The sequence below is a fragment of the Danio rerio genome, chromosome 1 (assembly GCF_052040795.2).
Source record: "Danio rerio strain M-AB ecotype USA chromosome 1, GRCz13ab, whole genome shotgun sequence".
NCBI classification, from domain to species: domain Eukaryota; kingdom Metazoa; phylum Chordata; class Actinopteri; order Cypriniformes; family Danionidae; genus Danio; species Danio rerio.
Genome location: NC_141021.1, coordinates 32,335,100 through 32,353,257, shown reverse-complemented (window position 1 = coordinate 32,353,257; position 18,158 = coordinate 32,335,100). Strand labels below are relative to the sequence as shown.

The 18,158-nt window shown below is 38.6% G+C and overlaps 1 protein-coding gene across 1 annotated transcript; it reads left to right on the top strand.

Annotated features, from left to right (window-relative positions):
• The first annotated feature begins 11,248 nt into the window (after window positions 1-11,248).
• Window positions 11,249-15,071, top strand: LOC147837404 (uncharacterized). The gene is made up of 3 exons (XM_087236533.2): window positions 11,249-12,848; window positions 13,671-13,840; window positions 14,272-15,071. The coding sequence occupies exons 1-3, from the start codon at window positions 12,689-12,691 to the stop codon at window positions 14,869-14,871; spliced, it is 930 nt and encodes a 309-aa protein (XP_087092659.1). The 5' UTR covers window positions 11,249-12,688; the 3' UTR covers window positions 14,872-15,071.
• Window positions 15,072-18,158: the final 3,087 nt, after the last annotated feature.

Below are 18,158 nucleotides of genomic sequence, written 5' to 3'. Positions count from 1 at the left end.
AAGGTTAAATCCAGCCTCATCCACATTTATAAATTCATGCTGAATTTGTTCTGCATCCATTTGCAAAACTTTCTGAAACACAATAAAAGACAATAGGATGCTATTCAAGATCTATTGCACTTTTTTGTGCCAGAACATTATGAGCAGTGCACAATACCACACCATAGCAGTAAAATGAACAATACATACCTCCACATGCTCAGTGTGCAGATGTTTTACTCTCTCTGATTTTCTGTCAAATGGTACCCGATACAGTTGCTTCATGTGTACTTGATTTTTTTTTTTTGAGGATTCGAGCTAATATTGACAGAGAGACTCGTTGGATGTTATTAAAATTACGATCTTTGTTGATGATATTGGCTTGGATTTCTCGCAGGCTGATACAATTATTGGCCATAACCATGTTCACATTGGCGGCCTCTTGTGCACGGGTGAACATAAGGCCCCTTCCACCTTGGTGTCCTCGACCCTCAATCCTAAGTGAAAAATATACTGTATATATTAATAAATGCACATCCAGCCTACTGTCAAATGTCACAGTAAACAATATTGATGATAAGAACAGCAAGCTTAAGGTTCAATGTACACTGTTAAACATTTCAAAGGCTTTTTACAGTAACTTACTGGCAACACTGTTGCCAGTAAGTTACTGTATTTAAGATTTACAGTATACAACCGTAAATCAGTTTACAGCATGTTACCGTAGTGTCGGAAAATGGTTAATTACTGTAAAAACTAAGTAAACAGTTAACTACTGTAAACCTTTTAATTTTGTCCTAAATATTTTATAATATAATTTTATTAATATTATTTTAATACTATTGAAATAAAAAATACTCAATTACATTTACATTTACATTTAGTCATTTAGCAGATGCTTTTATCCAAAGCGACTTACAAATGAGGACAAAATTTTGTTAATAATTACAAATTATTAACAAAATAAACACTCTTTATTTAAAACATTGGAGATGTTTAAAACATTTAATAAAATTGTGTAAAAAGATTACATTTCAATCATTCAAATGATCTTATTTTAAGAAAAAAAAGAGAAAAAAAAACATTGAAAATGACAAAGCACATAAACATACATGTAAAAAACAAATTTAAGTGTCTGACCTGCATATTGTTGAGAAAAAACCCCAATTGTACTTAGTACTACTGACATTAAGCCAGACACAATTACAAAATATTCCATTCTTTAAAACATTAATAATAATACTTAAAGCATTTAAGGAAAATTTGTGAAAATTACATTAAGCATTAAAATCCACAGATTAAAAATAAATAAATCACACAAGCACTAGAACATACATGTACAATAATAATTTAATTGTCTAAATTGCATATTGTTGGAAAAATAAATATTTGTAACTATTAGCCTACTCAAAAACAACCTAACTTTAAAATATTACTAATTCTGGTGTCAAATGCTCAACAATGTCTGAATTCACATGTTCAAATGCAATTCATCTTCATTTCTATTGCACTTTTACAATGTAGATCAATGATGTCAAAGCAACTTAACATATAAGTTTTTGTAAATTGAAGCTGCTTCAGTCTAGTTTTCACATTTGAAGTCGTAAATGTCTCTGCTGAAAGTCCAAACACTGAAGAGCAAATCCATGGATCCACCAATTGAAGCCAAGTGAGCCAGTGGCGACAGTGGCATGGAACAAACTTCACCAACTGAAGAAAGTGTAGAATAAAAGCCCTTGAGAGATACCAGGCTCAGTTGGGCACGACCAGTTCTCTTCAAGCCAAACTTGTGCAAAGCCGCAGTCTAGGCACCGGAGGCTTGAAAGGTCACCGGCAGGTGGTCAGGCTGGCCCACTGGATCAATGCGGAAACTCATCGATCACGTAAGTCTTTCAGGAATCAGTCTCTCACTCTCCACTCCTCCATGACCACCACAGCATCTGGTCAGGATTTGGCCCAGTCCAGGATTATGGAGACCTCTGGATAAGGCGAAACAGACTAACATAATCATAGAGGAAGCTTGTTTAAAAAAAAAAATCATACTGGTTAGTTATTTTGAATCATGGCAGCTGGGTTGGGCTAGTTTTCAGCTGGTTCTGAGCAACTGGCTCCTGCTCATGACCAGCTCATTACCAGGTTTAAAAGATAACTAACCAGGATGTCCTGTTTTTTTTTCCCCCAACAAGGTTTTACAAAACATTGTAGCATTTGTGATGGGGTGATTCACTGCAGGACAAGTTAGACAATTTTTTTATGCATTCCTAATAAACTAAAACAAACTGAATGCTATTACAATTATTGAAAGAGTCTCACCTAATCCAATTTTTCAGTTAGCTGGTGAAAGAAGGATAACACTCTGTTGTTCATGGTTGTCATTCTTTTTCAATACTTCTCCTGCCTTCTTCTGGCTCTCTCTGGTTGTTGCTGTGCATTTTGTTTCATCCTCTGGATTTATTTATACAAAAAAAATATTCAGGCAACATGAAATGGGGAAAATACATAGACAAATGCATGTATCCCAAATGTCTGACCCATGACAGACCTCAATCTGCTTAAAAATATTATAAACAAAGATAAAAAACAAACAAACTACTAAATGGTTTGGATAAAAAAAGGGAAACAAATGTTTAACTTAGCTAGCAACTATACATGTGACACATTTTGTATTAAAACTATTATACTGAGAAACAAATAGATGTACAGTACTTACTGCTGTTTGAGTTTCAGTTTGCACAGGCAGGCTCCCAGTATTCTATACTGAACCCATAAAAAGCCAAAACTACAGATAAGAATACCATGCAACAATCCACAACCTCCACACAACTTTTTTTTTATTTGTTTACCTGGGTTGCTTACTGCATAAGCATAAGGCTGTGCTGATCAAGATGTAATAAACGTTACGTCGCGATGTTATTTCTCAAGCTAACGTTAGCTACACCAAATAAGAGAAAAATGACTTCACAACAGCTAATATATATAATGAAAAATCAATATAAGTTAAACTTTACATGTTAAAATGAGTTTGAGTTCAATTCGATGTTAACTTAGCTCAGTTTAGCTAATGTTAACTTACCATTTTAAGATCGCTTCAGCCAATGTCGCCGAGACACACAAAACATACTAAAAAGAATGTCAAAATGATATGTCTTTTACATGCAATTTAGGTATTAAATGCAGATTTAACATATAGCTTTGCATACAGATGAGCAAATAAATAATCTTGTTTTATCCTTTAGGAAAAGTAATTTCTATACATGTTTCTTTAAATTACACTCCAAATGAAGAAAAATATTAAACAAAATACTCGCAGACATATAAGGGCTATTGTAACATAAACCCGCATGGAAGGCGAAATACAGCTCTGTTGAATCTCCTCCATTGCAACACTAACTACGGCAAAACTAGAGATACAAATCTAGAGGTACAAACTTAATACAACTCAATTTATTCTATTTCCACTAGATGTCACTCTTGGATTGTTTTGCTAAGATCAGCATAAACAGTCTTATTTAAAGTAATAGCAGTGTTAATGTAATAAACTAAATAAAGGTAACTAAATATATGTTACATTTCTCAAATGGGCGATAAAAGTCCAAGCCAGAGAAAATAATATTAGCCAACTTTATACATTAATTTGTTCTATTCTTGTCCGCGAAACATTCTGTAAAATGAAACACTGCCTCAGCTTACTATAGTAAAGTTTATTAAATCTAGCATGTTCGTCAGGCATGCTGATAAATTGTCCTCCAGAATTGCTCCAGGGTCCTCCTGGCAAATCCTGTTGTGCAGAGTAGTCGAATCACCGCAAGGTGGCGTTGAAGCACTTGTGGAAAATACAGTATAATACAAGAATTTTTACAAATACAATAAATCACTGTATATGTTGTTCGATGTCACACTAAATTCCCATAATGCAATGGTAAATCCAGTTCTTTACTGTAAAAAGAATTTGCAGTATTATACTGGGTGAAATACAGTAAATAACTGTGCAAATTTCAGAAATGTCTAACAGTGTACTGTGTGGTTAGCTTACCTGTTTTCTTGATGAAATGTCCAAATTACTGATGCAACAGTATTTCTGCTGAGATCTGGTTGAACTCTTTGTTCAGCTTTCATCAGTGTAAATCAATCAACTCTTCAAGTCCTTCTCTAACTCTTCCTCTACTTAGGCCTCTTCCTCTACCTCCTCTTCCTCCACCTCCTTCTTATCCTTTTTGAGCTCCTCCTCTCATTTTCACTCTTCTTCTAGCTCCTTCTATTTTTGATGAATACAGGTGAACTCACCTGCTGCCTTTTATATCACTTTTATAGAGTGCTGCGTTTTTAAATTAGCACATGTGTGCTTCCACACCTTGTGGATGTGATCATCCAAACCGTTCATTAGCGCGGTCATTGGCAATCCGGGGTTTGTACTGACAAGGAAGTAACCCCACAATTCTTATCTGTGTATAAGGTGTCGAAATGTGTGTAGAGTTTTACAAATCACTGTGTGTAATGTTTTGCAAAAAAGAGTGCAGCAGACATTTTGTGTAATGTCAAATCTGTGGCGGTGTTTTGCTCCTTAAAGTAGAATTTTGCAAATTATGTAGAAATATTTATTTTAGAGTGTAAACAATTGTAAAAAAAAAAAAAAAAAAAAAAAAAAAACTGTAATAGGCTTGATATCTACCTCCAATAATAGACAGAACTATATCTTTTAATACACTTTTCCCTTACTGTAGACTTGCATACACAATCTATTTAAATTGTTCCCCAAAGAAGCTTAATGTACAAACTGGACCTGCAGAATTTTTTTTCCTTAAGTGAGTAAATACCAAACAAATATCCTCATTATCATTTTGAAATTAATACGTTGTTAGATGCAGGCAACTTAGTATCAAACAAACTATCACTTGCTAATATCTCCACTTTTTGGATGCCTTGCCATATCTGTATACAGTATGTTGCACCAGACACCTTAACTAAAAAAAACAGATAGTCAGACTGCTTCAATTTCAGTGGAAAGGGTTAAGTCGGCTATAGCAGCCCCTAGAAACCATCCTTCCCTTCAGCAGTCAATGAGATGCAATGTAGCAGAGCAGAAGTGTCTAATTTAGTAATGAAGGCCATCTTTCAAACTGTATTATTCACACCATGGAGAGTGACTGAGAGTGACTAAGATTTTATAACTGATTAACTTTTTTTGTTACAGAGATTTTAGTGGGTATGGGAGACAGGTTTGCATGTCTATGTATTCTATATTCTCTAGTTTCTGAAGTACCTCATTAAAATTTATAAACAAAGACACATACAGTATCTGTGCATCACAAAGGTAAGATCACGTGTCCTGCTCATGTTAATGATTGCACACAGCCTGGTTGATTTCCTCTTGAAAAACATTTTCCTACAAGAAAAGTCTGAAATACCTCAGGCATTATCTTGTTTCTTGCAAAAACAACAAGACTTATTGCATAATACTTGTGGGGAACGCAATATAAAACATTTTTTATTTGATTTGTACAGTTGGTTGGAATAAGCTCATGTGGAAAACATTGCACTGATGTCTGACGTTCACCTGCCTATGTTACATGAAACTGGGTAAGAAAACATTTTTTTACCAGAAAAATACAGAACTGATATGTCACTTCTGTATATTTTAATTTATTATATTGCTAACACAAACTTTTTCTTGTGAATAGCAATGCAAACAAATAAATCTTAAATTTTTAGAAATGTAGTTAAGAAATTTAAAACAATGCAGAGCAGTGTGTCTATTGCCATTTGCCATTAAAATAACACTATGCTTAAAAAATGTTAAATAAATGGAAAAAACATTAGTCAGCGTTTTGTAATGTGTAGTGTGTTCATGTGTATGAAGTAAGAAAAGCCTTGAGAGACAAAAACGTTTTAATTTGGGACTAAATCAAAAAGAGCTCTCACTTTTTAACCACTAAAGCTGTTAGTTAGTTAATATTTTAAAAAATAATCTGTATAGGCTACATTTGATAAGAGTACAGTGTTTTTTTTTTTCATTAAAAATTATTTAGCATGTTGCTGTTGTTAATAAAAGTGATCAATTCTAAGCAGCGCTTTTACAATGTAGATTGTGTCAAAGCAGCTTCACATAGAAGATAATAATAAATTGAAACAGTGTTAGTTCAATTTTCAGTGTTTTAAGTTCAGTTTAGCTCAGTTCAGTGTGGTTTAATAATCACTAATGAGAGTCCAAACACAGGTTCCGAACCATGCAAGCCAAAGGTGACAACTGGCGAGGAACAAATTTAAATTGGCAAAAGTGAAGAATTAAAAAAACTCGGGAGAAACCAGGCACAGTTGAGTGAGTTGGGAACGACCATTTCTTCTAAGGCGCTGGATGTGAGTGAGACTTGTCTGTCCTCGGAGCATCACAGGAATCAGTCTCATGCTCTCCACTCCTCCATGACCACCACAGCAGCTGCTCAGGATACAGCCTGGTCCAGAATTATGGAAACCTTGGGATCATCTCGTCGCTGGTCTTGAATCGTATCAGTGCCACTGCATAGTCTTTGAGAGCCTCAGGATGAGTATCCCCAGGTGGAAATAGAAAATAAAGAAAATAATTAGCATAGCTGCTGTTCATAGTGTAAGCGAGATGCAAAAACCTGTGTGGAGCAAATTTATGTATTATACCGCTAAGTGATGCGCTGAGTGTATGCTTTACAAAGAAGATAGATCTTTAATCTAGTTATGAACTGCGAGAGTGTGTCTGAGCCTCGGACATTATCAGGAAGGCTATTTTAGAGTTTAGGAGCCATAAACGAGAATGCTCGACCCTCTTTACTCGAAAAAATTTTAATCTTAAAGAGTGGGTTGGATTGTAGCGAGACAGAAGGTTGATTAGATAAACAGGAGCTAGAATATTTAGAGCTTTATAGGTAAAAAGCAATATTTTAAAATAAATATGAAACTTAACAGGCAGCCAGTGTGAGGAGTTAGGGTGATAGAATCATACTTTCTAGATCTGGTAAGAACTCTGGCAGCTGGAACCGGGGAACCCGGGGGAAACCCACGCTGACACGGGGAGAACATGCAAACTCCACACAAAAATACCAGATGGCTCAGCGAGGACCCAACACCATTGGTATTCTTGCTGTGAGGCAACAGTGCTAGTCACCGGGCCACCGTGCCGCCCATTCTGGATAAAGGAGGAAGAAGGGGAGGAGGGGGGTTTCTTCCAGACGAAGATAGTAATAGAAAGGAAATGAGGATATATATAGTGATTTGGTATCCTTTGATTGGAGGATCATAATTAGCTAATGTGGACCAGCTGGGTCAATCATGAGCACATGCTCATCTCGAAATTAGTTTAAAATTAAACTTCACTTCAAGAGTTCACACTTAGCTCATGATTTATACATAGCTTGTTTGGCATGCTGTCCCGGGAGAGAGCCCTGAGCTCAAGGAATCCTCAAGCCCAGGGCTCCCCTCTTTTTGCAGGGCGAGTGGAGATTGAGCTCAGGTCTATCTAAAACTCCCCAAAAAGCCAATGATAAGCGCTCGGGACAGCAGCCGCGTGTTTACACGGGAACTCCCCAAAGTGCAAAGAAAAAGTGCTATATCCGGCTGCTGGATATATATGTGAAGAACTGATAAAAAGTGGGGGAGAAGCTTTTCTAGGGAGTGTGTGAAGGCAGGGCAGGTTTGGTGGCTAAGAAATAAAGTTAGAGAGTCTGAGTGGCTTAGAGGGGGGGTGGAGACTCGTGTGTGAATTGGGGCTTAAATGGGGCCTCTACGGGAGTCAGTGCTTAAGAGAAGGTTTGTGAGATGTAATAAAGAAGGGCGTGGAGCTGGCTGTTTAAGAGGAGGGAAGAGATTTGGTAGTGGAAGCATACAAAGCTGTTGGGGGTAAACAAAGGAGAGAAGCTGGAGGAAACAATGCTACATAAATTACTGTATGGAATATACAACTGTTATGCAGCAGAAGCACTCAATGCTGGCATGTAGCTAGACACTGGCAGGGAAAAATAAAGGGGAAGAAAGCTGGTATTAACACAGATTTAATATATTGACAATAAAATATAGACATGAAACATTAGGTAAATACTATGCATAATAAAATGCAATAAGCAGCGGAAGCACTTAGCGCTGGCAGAAGAAAAACAGCTGAAATTAACAAAAATATACTATACAATTACTATGCATAATATGCAAACTACTCAATAAGAAAGATACTAATGCAGCGGGAGCCCACAACGCTGGTAAGGGGAGAGGAAAAAAGGGGGTGCTGTTGAAGTAACAAGGTTACTATGCAAAATACAGAACATGAAATGCTAATGAACTACTATGCAGCATAAACACGTTAATGCTGATACTGGTGAATAACTATACCTGATGCAGCGGAAGCACTCAACACTGGCAGGGGAAACGGGAAGGTGAGGGCGATAGGTGAGGCTCTTGCGAGAGCCAAATCTCCTATTGACTCCTGCGGGAGTCAGAGCTTAGAGTGATGCTAATGTGGAGGAAGGAGGTTGGATGAGAGTCAAAGACAATGAGTAAAGGGCTGGTAGAAAACAGTAAGGCACTTAATTCTGGCAAGTGGAAAGAAATGGGAGAGCTGCTGGGAGTAACGTGATTATTATCCAGAAATACACAATACAATACATGAAATACAAATAGACTACTATGCAGAATGAACACAATGTAGACATTTTATTAATAACTATATGGAAAACAAATAAACTGGTGCAGCAGAAGCACTCCACACTGGAATGGGAAAAGAAATGGGCAAGGTGGCTGGAAGTAACAGATGTACTATACAATTTTTTATGCAAATGAGACAATATAAGATATAACAGTAAACCATTATGCAGAATAAATGAATTGGAGCTGCAAAGGTGCTTGATGCTGCATGGCAGGAAAAAGGGGGGAGAGCAGCTGTAAAAAACACAAATATCCAACACAATTATTATACAGAATATACAAATTATGTAATAATATACTAAAGCAGAGGGAGCACACAACGCTGACAGGGGGGAAAGAAAAGGGGAGAGCTGTTGGAGGTAACGAGATTACTATGCAAAATACAGAATATGATAACATGTAATGCTAATGAACTACTACACAGATTAAACAATGTAGATACTGATGAATGACAATAGAGAATAAATAAACTGATGCAGCATAAGCACTCAATTCTGGCAGTGGATACAGGAAGGTGAGAGTGATAGGTGAGGCTCTTGCGAGAGCCGAAGCTTGTGTTGACCCCTGTGGGGGTCTGAGCTTAGGGGGATGCTAGGATGGAGCAAGGAGGTTAGTTAAGAGTCAAGGCGTAAAGAGCTTGGAGGGAACAGCAGAAGCGCTCGGAGGGAACAGCAGAAGTGCTCATCGCTGGCAGGGGAAACAGAGAGGTTGATAGGTGAGGTTCTTATGAGAGCCACAGCTTGTGTTGACCCCTGCGGGAGTCTGAGCTTAGGGTGATGTAGATAGAGCAAGGAAGTTATGAGAGGGCCAAAGGCAAGGAGTAAAGAGCTAGGAGGAAACTGGAAGTAACGCTGGCGGGGATAACAGAAAAGAGAGGGTGAAAGGGGAGGCTCTTGGGAGAGCCGAAGCTTGTGTTGACCCCTACAGGAGTCTCAGCTTGAAGCAGATTAAGCAAGGGTGGTAACAAGAGAGCCAAAGGCAAGGGGTAAAGAGCTAGGAGGGAACAGTGGAAGCACTCAACACTGGCAGGAGGAACAAAAAGGAGAGGGTGAAAAGTGAGGCTCTTGCGAGAGCCGAAGCTCGTGTTGACCCTTGCGGGAGTCTGAGCTTGGGTGATGCAGATGGAGCAAGGAGGTTACCAGAGAGCCAAAGGCAAGGGGTAAAGAGCTAGGAGGGAACAGCGGAATTACTCAACGCTGGCAGAGGGAACAGAAAGGAGAGGGGGGATAGGGTAGACTCTTGTCAGAGCCAAAGCTCATGTTGACCCCTGCAGGAATCTGGACTTAGGGTGATGCTGATGTAGCAAGGAGATTACATGAGAGTCAAAGGCAGGGAGTAAAGAACTAGGAGGAAACAGCAGAGGCACTCAATGCTGGCAGGGGGAACAGAAAGAGGGTTTTGTTAAGCTCTGCGAGCGCCGAAGCTCATATTTACTCCAGCGGGAGTCTGAGCCGTGAGGGGGTTTGCTAGGGATGGACAGATAGATGGCTTTGGCTAGAGAATAAAGGGGTGGCCAAGATTGGGCTGAGAGGTTTAAACAAAACAACTTGGGGTTCTTTGAGATGAAAAGACTGAGGGGAATGTAGGATTTGAAAGGCTTCAGAGAACCAATGACCGAGGGTCTGGATCTGGTGCTGGGAAAGCCTTTTAATAATGCCAATTCTGAATGAATGGCTGGAGAATGGTTCAGGAGGAAATCCTGAGAGGCGGACAACTTTGAGGTGTTTCTGGAACCAGAGATGTGATACTGGACGATTAGCGTCAACAGTAAAAACGGGGACTAGGGGGTTTGTTTCTTATAATCCTCTTAAGTGTAGGTATACTAGAGAGTTTGGAATGGGTGGGTGAGGGCAGGAATGTTGAAGATGTAAATGAAATGTTCTTTGTCAATAGATCTATCTTACTTTGCAGGACGAGGAAACCCTTTCTTTCCTCATCACACAAAATTAGATCTGCTATGGGGGGTTGGAAAGAGGGGTTGAGTTTGAATGTTTCATGCTGTGATGCGTGACTGAAGGGTCTGAGGGCTACTACTTTAAGGGTAAGTGATATGGAGTTTGGTGGAGGTTATAAAGGGGGTGGCTTAAGGTAATGTCATTTGTGGAAAGGGACGGACAGGCATTGAGTTGGGTTCCACTTCTGTATCCAGTGACCACAATTTCTGGAAAGAAAAATGAGAGAGAGTCAGTGATTTGGTTTTGCAACCTGGCACGTATTAAGCAGACATGATAAATTGTCTAATGTCAAATAAGACATCTTAAAAGTAGCATTAAAGGTTAGAGAGTAGGAATGCCTTTGTCTATGCATTATATTGTGTCTTCCTCATCACAATGAATAAGAATGCTAAAGGTTGACCATTCGTCTCCCCATAGTATGGCGGCAGCGACTATTGTGTACAGTTTGAAAAAAGCTGATGAACAATGGTTTTCTAGAGTGGAAATAGATTGAGGGGGCCATGTGGTGGCAACCAATGGCCTCTGAGTACCATTGGAACCCAACTGATGGGGTAGCACCCGTAAATAGACGAATATCTAATGGGGGTGCGAACAATCTCTGCAGAAGAAGGAACAGCCGTTCCATAGCTTAAGGAAGTACTCCATAAGCGGAGTTCATTGTAGGTGGGTTTGAGAGAGAAATTCTACCTTTTAAATCGTGACTTGTGGTAGGGAGCTGGAGTAGGCAAGTTTGAGGTAAATTTGCACTGTGAATTTTAGGTGGCCGAGAATAGATAACAGTATGTGTTTAATTCAAGTCTCTTTCTTATAATACAAGAGAAAGAGAAATTATTCAGCCAATTTTCTCTTTAGGAAGAGAAGCTTGGAATTTGAGCAAATCGAAGTTGATGCCTAGAAATCGATAAATGTATTGGGTCCAGTCTTCTGCGAGCAGAATACCTAGATTGGCGAAAACCTTTTGGTGATCTCTAGGTGTTTGGCTGGAGGCAATGTGGGGGGGTGATTAGAATATCATCTAAAGTTGAATAAGGTGGGGGATTCTGTGATTGTTAGAAAGAAGCCATTAATGGAGAATTTGCGAGTTGCACTGCCTATGGGACAAATGCGTGAAACCTTGAGTGGTGGAGCAGAGAATGGTCAAACAAAGTGGTTGTTGATCTCTTTTTAAATAAGATGATCCACAATTTCTGGTTCAATCAGCAATAGCTGACTGAATATTAGAACAGGAAGGGAGAGCTGAGATGCCCGGGTGGAATCCATAGGTTAGACCTGAAATGAGAAAATCTGAAAAAATTTAGTGGTGAGAACGCAGTTCTCTAGCGAGGTGAGAAATCGACAGACAGATAGTGTTTTAAATGTTTTGGTAGACGTTCATTCCCCCACAGGATGGTGGAGGGCTAAGGATATTGAGTATGGCTTGGCTGGTGATCCTAAAAATACCTCTTTAAAGTGGAATAAGTGAAGTGATAAGTTTAAATTCCTGTGGCATATTACGATCTGACTTCTATGATCGATGTGATGCTTATTGTCATTAGGTGGGTAATTTTTTTAGAAGTTAAATAGCTATTGGAAGTGGCAGGGTTTGTTTATTTATATGTTTATTTATTTATTTATGTTAGTTATTTGTTTATTTTATTTAACTTCTAAAATGATGTTGTCATTTAATTTGTACTTGAACTATACTTATTAAACTGTGTCAATTAAATGTTTACTATGGGCTTTACTTTAATCTGATTGATTAAATAACATTACATTTGGAATCTTAACATGAATGAAATCAGAAGCATAATTGGCCCAATTCATTCACAAAATCTTTGCAGCTAATGCCTAGTTCACACTAAAGGATTTTAAGCCAGATTTGGAACTTAACAAGCTCGCTGACCGATCGGGCTGTGATCGGGGGAAAATCTGTAGGTCCTCGGCACTGTAGGTGGCTCGTCGCCGACACATCGCAGACGAAAATCCAAAGTCTAGCATGCTAAATATTTCAGACCTGTCGGCCGACTCGACCCCACGTGGTGTCTGATGTAGTGACGAGCTGCAGCCAATGAGAGAGCGCGGTCAACGGAAGCAGCAGCATTAGCAACAGGAACAGCATGGCGTCCAAAACAATGTGGTCTCAGGAAAACAAACAAAGTTTAATCGAACTGTGGCAGGAACACGAATGCCTGTATGACATTTCTAATGAGATGTACCACAACCGAGTGAAGAAAGAGAAGAGGTGGTCAGAAGTCGCAAAAGCTCTTCAACTGCCAGGTGAGCTATAACAAATTTACATTGAACGTAACATTCGGCACAAACAATGTAGGAGTGTGTGATATGACAATTTTTGCCGGATAAAAATGTCTCCACAATCTGCTTTTGATTCATTCACGGTTACAAAACCTGTCAGCAAGACAGTTATAATGCGTTAAACTTTTTATCAGCATGTTATATCCTCTCACTGGATACAGCACTTATTCATGCCCCGATCACGCTAAATTGATCAAAAACATCAGCTAGTTGTGTCTACTTAAAGCAGACGAAAACACAAAATATGCTTCCGCCTATTATTAAGGGATAATTCATAAATTTATGTTAATAAAAGCAGAAAACGTTTATTTTATATTCTCTCTTCCTGTTTCTGTACTGCTACTAAATACATCTACTGTACCTGAAAAATGTACATACATAGTGTGGATGTACAATGTGGTTTATTTACAATTCAGTTACATCCACACACACACACACACACACACACACACACACACACTATATATATAAATATTTCCCCATTTCCTATAAATACATATATACATACACATTGGATATGGGGAGTATGGGGAGTGTGGTGAAGAAATATGTTCTTCTTTTTGCATTCATAGATCAGTCATGTTTCCTTCAAGTACAAACAGATAGCTTGCGGTTCATAACAAATAAAATACAAACATAACAAAATATTTATGTGGCCACAATGTGCCATTTCTTTAAAACAAAGTAACTATGACTGATACCAGCAGTTACCAGTACGATTCTTATACGATACTTGAGTGCAGAAACACTTGTAACAAAACACTTTGTCTTCTTTTTCATCTTTAGTCGAGGATGTAAAGACAAGAGCAGCATCCCTTCGCACCCAATACACCCGCTTGATGAAACCAAAGGCCAGTGGGAGTGGCAACAAACCACTGACGCCAAGACAAAAGTGGCTACTGAGAGTCATGGACTTTGTAAAACGTTACATCGTTCATCGTCAGTGTGAAACAACTGTAAGTTATGAAGTTACCACACCACAGCACAAAGTTGATATTGATAGTGTGCTCTAAGTATTACATCAAGTACACATTTTTATGCCAGGCAACTTACAAATGTGAACAATGTAAATGCCCAAATCATGAAAAGAGCATTGATACAAAAGTGCTATAATAACTTTTAAGTTCATGTAACACATGTAGCATGGTTTTGTTTTTATTACAGTAAAAACAAAGAAATTATATTTAGTAAATGAATGTAGCAAACTAGTGTTACTGTTGACTTGCTAACAGTATAATACAACAAAAATTGACAGAATAGAAAAGTAACTGCGATTTGGTTTTAAAATATTAATATTTTGTATTACTTTACAAAACACAAACAAAACATAAATGCAGATTATTTATATAACTGTTTCATAATCATACCAATGTCATCTATCTTTCAGCTTGGTGATTTAATAAGCGAGCAGGGTGACCCAGATGACCAGGATCTTTCAGAAACAAAATCCGACACTCCATCAGCTGGTAGCACATCGTTCAGTGCCTCCTCGCTTGATTTTGGTAACGAAGCTGAACTAAGTGCTGTGGAGGAAACTTCCTCAACTGCCTCAAGTGAGAGCTGTAAGGCACAAAATAATGTGCACAAAAAGGGACAGAAGAACAAAAGGTTTTCAGACACTGACATTGAACTGCAGAAGCTCGAAGTGCTGAAAAAGATGGCTGCACGAGTGGATGCTGTACCAACACATGATGCACTAACAGCATTTGGGAACCAGGTTGCTTTGGAGTTGCGGCAAATTAAAGACCCTGGATACATGGCCAGACTGAAAAAAAACATTCTGGTGATGATCTACGACGCTCAGGAGTTTGAAAGAAACAGATCCCCGACACCACATTCATATACACAGCACACACCATACACAGTGCCGCCGGTCATTTCCGCTGTGCCACCATCTCAGTCTCATTCTTTGTACGAATCGGCTCAGCCTCCTCACCCTATTCATCAGCAGACATTACAAAATCAGAGCCACTTTGAAAGCCTGTGAGCACATTATCTTGTTATATATTGTTTAAGTTTGTTCATTTTGTAGTTGCATTTCTGCACTTACGCCACATGTTCCTGTTATTTTAACTTTTATTGTCCGGTTATTTTATATTATTTAACATTTTCTGAAAATTTTTGTTGCAGTGTTCGTTACACAAAACCCTTGTTATTGTTTTTAAAAAAAAAAAAAAAAAAAAAGAATGTTCGCTAAACCAAATGTGTCTTATTGTATTTAAGTGAAGTTTAGTTTTAAACTAATTTCGAGAGGAGCATGTGGTCATGATTTACCCAGCTGGTCCACATTAACTAATTATGATCCTCCAATCAAAGGATCCCAAACCACTATATATATCCTCATTTCCTTTCTACAACTATCTTCGTCTGGAAGAAAGCTTCCTGCTTCTAAAAAGCTTTAGCTCTAAAAGCTTTTACAGCATTGCACTTTTAAGCCCATCAATATGGAAATAACCAACAATATCTACAACTGCAACCAGAGCCCTGCTCTCCCTGAGACTTCAGCCACTGCAATGAAGCCAAACTCTCACCGCTCTTCGCGGTCCACCTGTGGTAACGTAGTACGCTTTAAGGGGAAACTTCTCTCTTTAAGGAGAAACTACTCTCCAAAAGACTAAATATTTCTTATGTCTTTAGAAAAGCAAGACTCTCATAAATAAGAAATAATTTAAACCATTTTTAAGACACAAACACTATGGACTTAACGTCCTCCTATAATCTGTAAACAAGCAGAGATTATAACAAACCAAATAAACCCACCTTTCAAGCTTGCTGTCTGTTCACAGGTCCATAACATTTTAACAGCCTGGCTGATTTCACTGCAAGGATCAAAGCAATCCAATCCATAAAACTTTAGTCCACAACATGTCTACACGTTTATAAACATACATGGATACACTGCTGTCATCCAAACTTGTTGCTGGAGTGCTTTCAGTAAAGTAGTATCTTTCAGACAAAAACACTTGTATTATGGTCTAACAAAATGGCTGCCGACCTTTTGATTGACACTTCATTGAGCCAATAGCTGAAAAGAGAAGTGTCACCATCCAAGCTGTCAGAACATGAGATGGTCCCGCCCTCTCTTACGATAGTTATTAACAGACTTGGTTGCAAAGACTTTGTGAATGAATTGGGCCAATTATGCTTCTGATTTCATTCATGTTAAGATTCCAAATGTAATGTTATTTAATCAATCAGATTAAAGTAAAGCCCATAGTAAACATTTAATTGACACAGTTTAATAAGTATTGTTCAAGTGCAAAATAAATGACAACATCATTTTAGAAGTTAAATAAATAAATAAATTAAACAAATAACTAACATAAATAAATAAACATGCATATAAATAAACAAACCCTGCCACTTCCAATAGCTATTTAACTTCTAAAATAAAATTACCCACCTAATGACAATAAGCATCACATCGATCATAGAAGTCCGATCGTAATATGTCACAGGAATTTAAACTTATCACTTCACCTACTCCACTTTAAAGAGGTATTTTTAAGATCACCAGCCAAGCCATGCTCAATATCCTTGGCCCTCCACTATCCTGGGGGGGAATGAACGTCTACCAAAATATTTAAAACACTATCTGTCTGTCGATTCCTCACCTCGTTAGAGAACTGCGTTCTCACCACTAATTTTTCTGATTTTCTCATTTCAGGTCTAACCTATGGATTCCACCCGGGCACCTCAGCTCTCCCTTCCTATCCTAATATTCAGTCAGCTTTTGCTGATTGAACCAGAAATTGTGGATCATCTTATTTAAAAAGAGATCGACAACCACTTTATGTTTGACCATTCTCTGCCCCACCACTCAAGGTTTCACGCATTTATCCCATAAGCAGTGCAACTCGCAAATTCTCCATCACTGGCTTCTTTCTAACAATCGCAGAATCCCCCACCTTATCCAACTTTAGATGATATTCTAATCACCCCCCCACATTGCCTCCAGCCAAACACCTAGAGATCACCAAAGGTTTTCGCCAATCTAGGTATTCTGCTCGCAGAAGGCTGGACCCAATACATTTATCGAATTTCTAGGCATCAACTTCGATTTGCTCAAATTCCAAGCTTCTCTTCCTAAAGAGAAAATTGGCTGAATAATTTCTCTTTCTCTTGTATTATAAGAAAGAGACTTGAATTAAACACATACTGTTATCTATCCTCGGCCACCTAAAATTCACAGTGCAAATTTACCTCAAACTTGCCTACTCCAGCTCCCTACCACAAGTCACGATTTAAAAGGCACAATTTCTCTCTCAAAACCCACCCACAATAACCTCCGCTTATGGATTGCTTCCTTAAGCTATGGAACGGCTGTTCCTTCTTCTGCAGAGATTGTTCGCACCCCCATTAGATATTTGTCTATTTACTGGTGCTACCCCATCAGTTGGGTTCCAAGGGTACTCAGAGGCCACTGGTTGCCACCACATGGCCCCCTCAATCTATTTCCACTCTAGAAACCATTGTTCATCAGCTTTCTTCAAACTGTACCCAATAGTCGCTGCCGCCATACAATGGGGAGACAAATGGTCCACCTCTAGGATTCTTATTCATTGTGATGAGGAAGACACAATATAATGCATAGACAAAGGCATTCCTACTCTCTAACCTTTAATGCTACTTTTAAGTGTCTTATTTGATATTAGTCAATTTATCATGTCTGCATAATACGTGCCAGGTTGCAAAACCAAATCACTGACTCTCTCTCATTTTCTTTCCAGAAACTTTGGTCACTGGCTACAGAAGTGGACCCCAACTCAACGCCTGTCCATCCCTTTCCACAAATGACATTACCTTAAGCCACCCCCATTATAACCTCCACCAAACTCCATATCACTTACCATTAAAGTAGTAGCCTTCAGACCCTTCAGTCACACATCACGGCATGAAACATTTAAACTCAACCCTCACTCCAACCCACCATAGCAGATCTAATTTTGTGTGATGAGGAAAGAAAGGGTTTCCTCGTCCTGCAAAGTAAGATAGATCTATTGACAAAGAACATTTCATTTACATCTTCAACATTCCTGCCCTCACCCACCCAGTCCAAACTCTCTAGTATACCTACACTCGAGGATTATAAGAAACAAACCCCCTAGCCCCCCTTTTTACTGATGACGCTAATCGTCCAGTATCACATCTCTGGTTCCAGAAACACCTCAAAGTTGTCCACCTCTCAGGATTTCCTCCCGAACCAATCTCCAGCCATTCATTCAGAATTGGCATTATTAAAAGGCTTTCCCAGCACCAGATCCAGACCCTTGG

What these genes read in the sequence shown, in the direction of transcription:
- LOC147837404 (XM_087236533.2), top strand. Translation starts at nt 12,689, where the DNA reads ATGGCGTCCAAAACAATGTGGTCTCAGGAAAACAAACAAAGTTTAATC. An exon ending in AAAAGCTCTTCAACTGCCAG is followed by an intron (nt 12,849 to 13,670) that starts GTGAGCTATAAC and finishes TTTCATCTTTAG; the next exon opens with TCGAGGATGTAAAGACAAGA. An exon ending in ATCGTCAGTGTGAAACAACT is followed by an intron (nt 13,841 to 14,271) that starts GTAAGTTATGAA and finishes TCTATCTTTCAG; the next exon opens with CTTGGTGATTTAATAAGCGA.